Source organism: Panicum hallii, chromosome 9 (genome assembly GCF_002211085.1).
Source record: "Panicum hallii strain FIL2 chromosome 9, PHallii_v3.1, whole genome shotgun sequence".
Classification (NCBI taxonomy): Eukaryota; Viridiplantae; Streptophyta; class Magnoliopsida; order Poales; family Poaceae; genus Panicum; species Panicum hallii.
Genome location: NC_038050.1, coordinates 69,793,697 through 69,801,959, shown reverse-complemented (window position 1 = coordinate 69,801,959; position 8,263 = coordinate 69,793,697). Strand labels below are relative to the sequence as shown.

Below are 8,263 nucleotides of genomic sequence, written 5' to 3'. Positions count from 1 at the left end.
CTGCATGGTAGCAGTACTAGCATCCTCGATGACAAGTAAACCGGCCCGAAATTCCCTTGTTACATTTCGCGAAGGATGTTAAAATCCTCCATTTTCCGCCGAACGTTACCTCCCCGGGCCACCGGAATCACGAGAATGCCCCCTGACAGCGACACCAGCGAAGCAATTGACCTCATCACACCCGGGTTCTTGTCCCGGCGCTGTGCTGCCAGCTGCCGCCGTGCTAGTTTCCAGTGCACGCTCGCACACGCACAATTCATTAGGGTCGAAAACGGCGCTACGATCTGTGAAACAAGGGGATAAATCGGTCGGGTTTGGAGGAGCCGAGTAAACAAGGGGAGCTCTTCCCTTCAAGACTCCTAGCGTTTTCGTTAGGGGCCGGGGAAGAGGAGGGGGAGGAGAGCATTGCTGCGCGGGGATGGTGCGGAGGAGGAGCGGAGGCGGTGGCGAGATGGTCGGCGTGCCATGGCTGCTGCTGCTCTTGGGATGCTGCTGCAGCATTTGGCCCCGCGGACGGATCTTTGCTGCCGCGGACACGGACCCCAACGATCGTGAGTTGGAAACTTCTGCTCTCGCTGCGATTCTTCGTTTCGTTCACAGTAACTGGTTTAATCTTGAGAGCTCTGCGTGATGTCTTCAGTTCAGAAAGAAAGGTTGGATTTTTTTCTCTTCCAACTTCCAAGGGGTCAATTTTCCAATTCCTGTCGGTATTCCTACCAGCTGGGTTGTTCTTGGTACCGTGCTATGGTAGATTCGGTTTCTGAATCAGGAAATCAACGGGGCTGCTATCTTCTCTAACCAAATCGTGGTTTCTTCTCGCGAGTTCCACCGTTCTAGTTATTACGTTACTTCTAGAAATTACTAGGTTAGAGGTCTTTGCTTTGTGCGAGATTTGAGGATGCTCTCGATTTTTATCCTTTCTACATTGTGGGCAGGATGTTGTCTGAATTCAGCTGTTTGTTCGCTCGCAAGCTCACGAGTTGTACGGTTTACTGTGCGCGTCCGGCTGGCAGTTTCTGCCGCAGAGCCTGCAACTGCAAATTTTTGGTGGATTTGGATGGGTGATTCGGCAGCGGGAATGCGCTGGGTTCAGAGGAAATTCTAGTTTCCGCAATGTCTTTCTTCTTGCTGTCTTTATCTATTGTTGTTCTGAGTTTTCCCTCCCTTCCGGTTTTCATTTTTTTTTCTAGGACTTGTTTAGAAATCGGAAGGGTTGTAAAAGAAAAAAAAATTTGTTAGCTGATTCCTCTGAACTTAAGACCTCAAGTAGCACCACCTGAACTAAAGTACTATTTTTAGATTCTTGCAAGTGTTGATGGAGTTGGTGGCTAGAAGAGTGCCATTGTGAGAGGCTTTTGGTTTTAACAGCTCACCTTAATAACTCAATTGTTTTCCTTTCAGGCAGCTTCTTGATTTGGCTTCTCTTGTCCTTTGTATTTTACTTTATCTCATCTTCAAATGGAGCATTGAAATTGTCTTATAGATTTCTCTGAGCAGATCATTTTTCCTTATCATGGTGATTTTCCCCATTATAAGTCATGCTATGTTAACCTGAATCTATGCATATTCCTACTATTTCGTTTGCATATGAACTGAGATGTTTAACGACACGTCCTATTTACTGTTCTAAATCACGTCTCTCTTACTTGCAGTTGCTGTCCTCAATACACTCTTTACTAGTCTGAATTCTCCTGGGCAGCTCAGTGGTTGGCAGGCAAATGGTGGTGATCCTTGTGGCCAGTCATGGAAGGGCATAACTTGCTCAGGATCAGGGGTCACTAAAATGTGAGTTTTGTGACACAATATAGTTGCTATGGCACAGCTTCATTTCGTATTCCCTCTTAGTGTATCTTCCTTTTGTTTGATTCTGTAGCATATTGCCGAACTTGGGACTCTCCGGGAATTTGGCCTACAACATGAATAACTTGGGTTCATTGACTGAGCTGTGAGTCCCCAATTATAACTTTTGCTCAACTTTGTTTGTAAGACTTCAGTTGATAACCATCCTAAATCAATTTTTGATGCAGTGACATGAGCCAAAACAGCCTTGGCGGTGGAAACCAAATACAGTACAATCTTCCCAATATGAAGCTTGAGAAACTGTAAGTTCCTACGGTGAATAATGCTATCTAACTATTCAGGTGGCATGACTGTTAGGCAATTCCTCTTGTTGTGCAGCAATCTTGCAGGAAATCAGTTTGGCGGAAATTTACCCTACTCAATTTCAACGATGAATAATCTTAAGTATTTGTGAGTACCTGTGCATCCAGGAGTTGGTTTTACCTTGGAATATGTATCATCTGGAAGGGCTAAATGATTTTTTTTTCTTGGCATGCGCAGAAACCTTAACCGTAACCACTTACAAGGAAATATCACCGATGTATTTTCCAGCCTTTATAGTTTGACAGAACTGTAAGTACTTTGTGGGCATTGTCAGATGGGTATTAATTTGTGTAGTAAAATTCCTCATTTTTTGTTCATTTTCCTTCTGTTTTGCTTCTCATCATTTTCCTATGCAATGTGATGCAGGGATCTCTCCTTTAATTCTCTTACTGGTGATCTACCACAAAGTTTCACTGGATTGTCCAGCCTGAAAAAATTGTATAAAAGGATGCGTGTATTTATTTTCATCTCCTAGACATGTCTCGTTAGGATTTTATGCATTAACCCATTCCTTTTCTTCTCAGATTTTTGCAGAACAATCAATTTACTGGTTATATCAATGTCCTAGCTAATCTCCCCCTTGATACTCTGTGAGTAATCAACAGTGCAGTTCAATGGTGCTTTATTTGCATGTTCAGTACCATATCTCATAACTTGATTTCCTATAGGAATGTTGCGAACAACCGTTTCACAGGTTGGATTCCTAGTCAGCTTAAGAAGATAAACAGTATACAGTAAGCTATCTCTAATTCTTGACCTGCAACTGTTAGAGAGCTATATCTTGGACTAATATGCTTCTTACAGGACTGACGGAAATTCATGGAGCACAGGACCAGCGCCACCTCCACCTCCATATACAGCGCCGCCTCCCCCAAACCGTCGGAACAGCCTAGGCCAGAATGGTGATGGTTCTGGTGGAAAATCTGGAATAGGTGGTGGAGGTGTAGCAGGAATTATCATATCAGTGCTGGTTGTTGGAGCAATTGTTGCATTCTTTCTAATAAAAAGAAGAAAACGCAAAGCTGCTATGGAAGAACACTTTGAACAGAACCAGCCATTCACTTCCTTCCCCTCGAACGAAGTTAAAGGTCAGTTAGCTTGATGGCTGTCTCACTTGAGAGATGTTTTCTCAGCTTTATCTAATAATTATGTGGATATTTCTTATACACATGTTGCAGACATGAAGCCTATTGATGAGTCTACCGCAGTAGACATAGAGTCTTTGGCTTCACCTGCTTCGATTAGTTTGAAACCACCCCCGAAGATAGAACGCCACAAATCGTTTGATGATGATGATGATTTTTCAAACAAACCTGTTGCAAAGAAAAGCAATATAGCACCTATAAAGGCAACTGTTTATTCAGTTGCCGATCTACAGATGGCAACAGATAGCTTCAGCTTCGACAACCTTGTTGGAGAGGGTACTTTTGGTCGTGTTTACAGGGCACAGTTCAATGATGGAAAGGTATGCTACATATCCTTATGTCACAGTTCCTATGTATTTCAAAAGGTACATGAAAAATTTACATAATTACTGTCTGTAAGGTCTTTGAAACTAGGGCTGATATCTTCAATCCGCCGCTATGTGGTTACATGTCCACAATAACCCTTATGTCACTTCATGCATACATTTTAACATTAGTGAAAAGTGGCAGTCAAACAGGGCTAAAAATAAATTAATTTTCATAGCAAGATCTTTTAATGGGAAAAAATGGAGCTTAGAATGTCCTGAAATATTGACTACTTTCTCTTGCATAATGACAGCTTCGGTTTTCCTGTTTGAATATTTGTCCTTTTTCTTTAGAAAGTACTTGTGTAGTGGAATACAGAGTTGGGCCTTAAATATAACACACTTACTTTTGTTTACTCTATCTAGGTTCTGGCCATCAAGAAATTAGACAGCACCGTGATGCCATTCCAATCATCTGATGACTTTGCTGAACTGATCTCAAATATTTCAAAATTGCACCATCCAAATCTGAATGAGCTTGTGGGCTATTGTATGGAACATGGGCAGCACTTGCTTGTGTATGATTTCCACAGGAATGGATCACTTCATGATCTACTCCACCTTTCTGACGAGTACAGCAAGCCACTTAGTTGGAACTCTCGTGTCAAGATCGCACTTGGCTCTGCTCGTGCACTAGAGTAAGTGGAAATCTAGATGGCTTGAATTATAACATATTTATTAATCTGAATGGCATTAGTTATAATATTGAGTCTACCACTCTACACACGTATCATATTTTAGATGATGGAACAAAAGACATCCCAGCATTTATGCATATTTTTTTTTACTCTTTTCTAATCCTCTTTGGAATTTGTATTGTTGGTTAAACATTGTCAAAATATTAACTGAATGATCGAAGAACATGCTTCAATTATTATTGAGCCTGCTCATTACTTGATATACTGTAACATTCTATTTTCCTTTTGAAATATGTTGATCCTTATAGTTTCCCACTACAATGTAATTCGTAGGTATCTTCATGAAATATGTTCTCCATCCATCATCCATAAGAATTTCAAGTCATCAAACATTTTGCTGGACTCGGAATTCAATCCACACCTTTCAGATGCTGGACTTGCAAGCTTTATTCCTGATGCTGAATTCCAGGTAATGATCAATACAAACATAGTTCAAGAAGATTGATTGCATAGTAGAGTTAAAAGAATTTCAGTACATAGAGAACTCTTTGGTAGCTAAGATACTAAAACCCCAGTTTAATGAGGTTATTATGAGCCTATAAAAGTTCATTTAACTATCCTCTTCGTTATCTAGGTATGCGTCAGCTATGCAATTCTTACCTTGTCTTTCAGACAGTATGGTTTACTAAGAATCTTTGTAATGTTTATCACCAAATAAATTTGTGCAGGCAGCAGAACAAAGTGCCGGATACACTGCCCCAGAGGTGGACATGACCGCTCAGTACACCCTCAAGAGTGATGTCTACAGCTTTGGAGTTGTGATGCTTGAGCTATTGACTGGACGTAGACCGTTTGATAGGTACACTCTCATCATCCATTTTTCATTTTTTTAAAATTCTAAATGTGGTAACTGATGATCGTATATGCCATTGTGTGACTGTTTGCATTACAGCTCTAGACCCAGATCAGAGCAGTCGCTTGTGCGGTGGGCGACTCCCCAGCTGCATGACATCGATGCATTGGACAGGATGGTCGATCCTGCACTCAAGGGTCTATACCCAGCCAAATCTCTATCCCGATTTGCTGATGTGCTCGCGCTATGTGTCCAGGTAGGAGTTCCATTCTTCATCTATGCAGACTAGCCGTAGGCAACAAACATGTCCAACTAACGAAGTCTGAACCTTGTGAACCAAATTCTTGCTGCAGCCCGAACCAGAATTCAGGCCACCAATGTCAGAGGTGGTGCAAGCGTTGGTCCGACTTGTGCAGAGGGCCAACATGACGAAGAGAATGCTCGATGGAGATACTTCTCGGCGAGCAGATGACCAGGACCCAGATTTCATATGACAGAAGCAAAACCCGACCCTTTCAGGTTGTATTTATTTCGTTCGACTAGCCCTCAGCCGAGAGAAAAAAAATGGAAGAAGAAACAGAGAAGTTTGTTGGTTCCGCCGGTACATAATCACAGGTTTTTCATGGTGACGAAAGAGTGTACTCTATGGTCCATGGTTGTATTGTGTCTACAAAACAGTACCTTGATCGTAGATTTATACCATTCTGTTGTATTCTTTGGCTAGATTATATGCAGATGCACCTGATAAACAAGACTGTGGTCTCAGGTTTGCTGAACGTTAAATTAATCAAGCAGTCTAATTACTGCTGCAACAGCTCATGAAATCAGTGAGACTTGGTGGGGCCGATCTGGAACCTGTTCTACCAAATCTCTTCTATTTAGCATTCACTAGCAGAAATGTCTGTGCGTGGCTACGGGTTTTTATCCGCTTCAAAGTTATCATCGGCTCGCTCTGAGTCTTAGTTCATATTTCATGGTGTCAGAACAATTTCCAAAGCAACCTAAATGTTGTTGCAGAAAAATATTTGGGGTTGCAATTTTGTGAAATATAGCTGTGAACTCATTTTTCAAACAAAAAGATGAACAGCTACTGCAGAAAGATAACTTTGACTCACCTATTGAGCTCATTATTGCTGCTATTCCTACGATCTTTGCTAACTTCTCTTCTTCTCCTTCCCAAAATTCCGCACAAGGAAAATAAAAGATGTAGATAAGTTGACAGAAGGAAAAAGGTTCATAGATTTTATATAGAGTTCATAGATTTTATATAGATTTTATATCAGGTGCTAACTTGATGAAACATTATTAAAGAATATAGAGATCCTGGATGTACGTAAATTATGTGATTCCCTTGTAATACGAAATCTTTGCAGCAAGGGAGCACCCAAGTTGCAGGTCCACCAGCTCCTCCCTCCATCAAATCAAGCAACAGCTCTTGCTCATCAATTTGCCTACACGATTCTTTCCTCAAAAATCAAAGCAGCACAACAAGCAGCTGCACGCCATGCGACTCTCCTTATCAATCCAAGAAAATAGCAGCACAAGCACCAATTATTTTTTCTCCTCTGAATTTCCACCTAGTAGGCCACATCAGCAGCTTATCCATGAATCCCCTCCAAGCCAGAGCAGAGCACGCCTTCTATTTCTGCAAACCAGCAACAGGCGGCAACCTATCCTTCTCCCTGATCTTGTGTCTTGTCTTTGCAGATCCTCAGCTACTCGTCCTCCATCCGTATAATCAATAAGTTTAAATCAGATTAAGGTGGTTTAGCTTGTAGATTGTATATAAAAAGGAGCACGATGCAGATCCAGATGGAGGACTAGGAGTCTTGGACGACATGTTAGCGGTGAGCAACGATGGGAAACGGAGCCACAGAGAAGTGGTTGGGCGACCAGGACAGAGCCAGGCAGGTGGTGGGCGAGGGCGGAGGAGCCATCGGCGAGACTGCGACCTAATCTACTCGGAGGTGGAGGAGGCTAGGGCTGCGGTGGCCAGAAGCGGCGGGAGATGAGGGCCCCGGAGGAGTCGGACGCCAAATAGAGGGGAGGAGGTGCGGATACGTTTGGATCCGCATGTCAGAACAACATGGCAGGGTGGGTAAATAACTGGAAGTTTGGGGTTAAGTAGTATGACAGATTAAGAAATCAATCCTTACTTTAGAAATTGGTAAAATTGAAAATAAAAATTTATCAAAAAGTTACGTACATGGCTCTAACAAAAGACACTAATTTCAGACCGGTGAGTGTTTCGGGATAAACTTACGCTTTATTACTGAAGGCTCAAGCAGTTCAGACTGTATGAGCCGCTCCTTAGTAACAAAGCAACAGTAGGAGCTGCTATACTTCCATGCTGTAGGAGACGTGTTTTGCTATTTGAAATAATGTCACGCGCTACCATTTGACGAGTGTTCGTATCCAAAATTGTACTGCCTTCAGTCATGCACTCTTAATTCGTTGATTATGCATTCGCAATCTGACCTGCATGCTTGGTTTCCGTTTAAATTTGTCCATTTTTATATATACCTTGTGCTAGTGCGCCTTGAAATTTGAAATGTGTGGCAGCTACTCTCCGTTTACAGATTACAGCCTTCGTTGCTTGATGTGTGCAATTACTTGGAAATGGAAATACATTGAGGGTGTATAGTACCAATAGCTTTGAATTTAATAATCATGCACAGATTCTAGTATTGGTAGTTGAATTTAGATTTCCACAATTTGGAAAACTGACACCCCTGTGCCATAGCCTAACTTCCAAGTAAAAAAAAAAGGAGAATAAAAACACCAGTCCTCGGAGGGCAGCAGCGGGACGGGGGATCGAGACGGGGCTCTCCAGCGGAGCCTGTCCGGGGAGATGGCGAGCGCCACGCGCGCGGGACTGGTGCGAGAGGAGCCACCCGCCGCCGTCGTCTGGGGCGCGCTTGACGACAGGGGAGCCCGCGCCGCGGAGGAGGATGCCGCGGGCTGTGGCCGATGGCAGGGGCCAGGACCCCTTCAAATGGGTCGAGGGATGGCTACTGGTGGTGTGTGTGCAAGGGATTGGACAGGGATCAGGCGAGGACGACGAATTTGACGATGAACATGAACTTGGCGCCAATATTA

General features: G+C 42.9%; 1 protein-coding gene across 1 annotated transcript; it reads left to right on the top strand.

The window, feature by feature from the left end:
• The first annotated feature begins 203 nt into the window (after window positions 1–203).
• Window positions 204–6,045, top strand: LOC112876039 (protein STRUBBELIG-RECEPTOR FAMILY 6-like). The gene is made up of 16 exons (XM_025940072.1): window positions 204–551; window positions 1,653–1,785; window positions 1,874–1,945; window positions 2,028–2,102; window positions 2,179–2,250; window positions 2,341–2,412; window positions 2,530–2,601; window positions 2,688–2,753; window positions 2,832–2,897; window positions 2,968–3,251; window positions 3,342–3,628; window positions 4,040–4,311; window positions 4,645–4,780; window positions 5,040–5,170; window positions 5,264–5,420; window positions 5,518–6,045. The coding sequence occupies exons 1-16, from the start codon at window positions 419–421 to the stop codon at window positions 5,656–5,658; spliced, it is 2,169 nt and encodes a 722-aa protein (XP_025795857.1). The 5' UTR covers window positions 204–418; the 3' UTR covers window positions 5,659–6,045.
• Window positions 6,046–8,263: the final 2,218 nt, after the last annotated feature.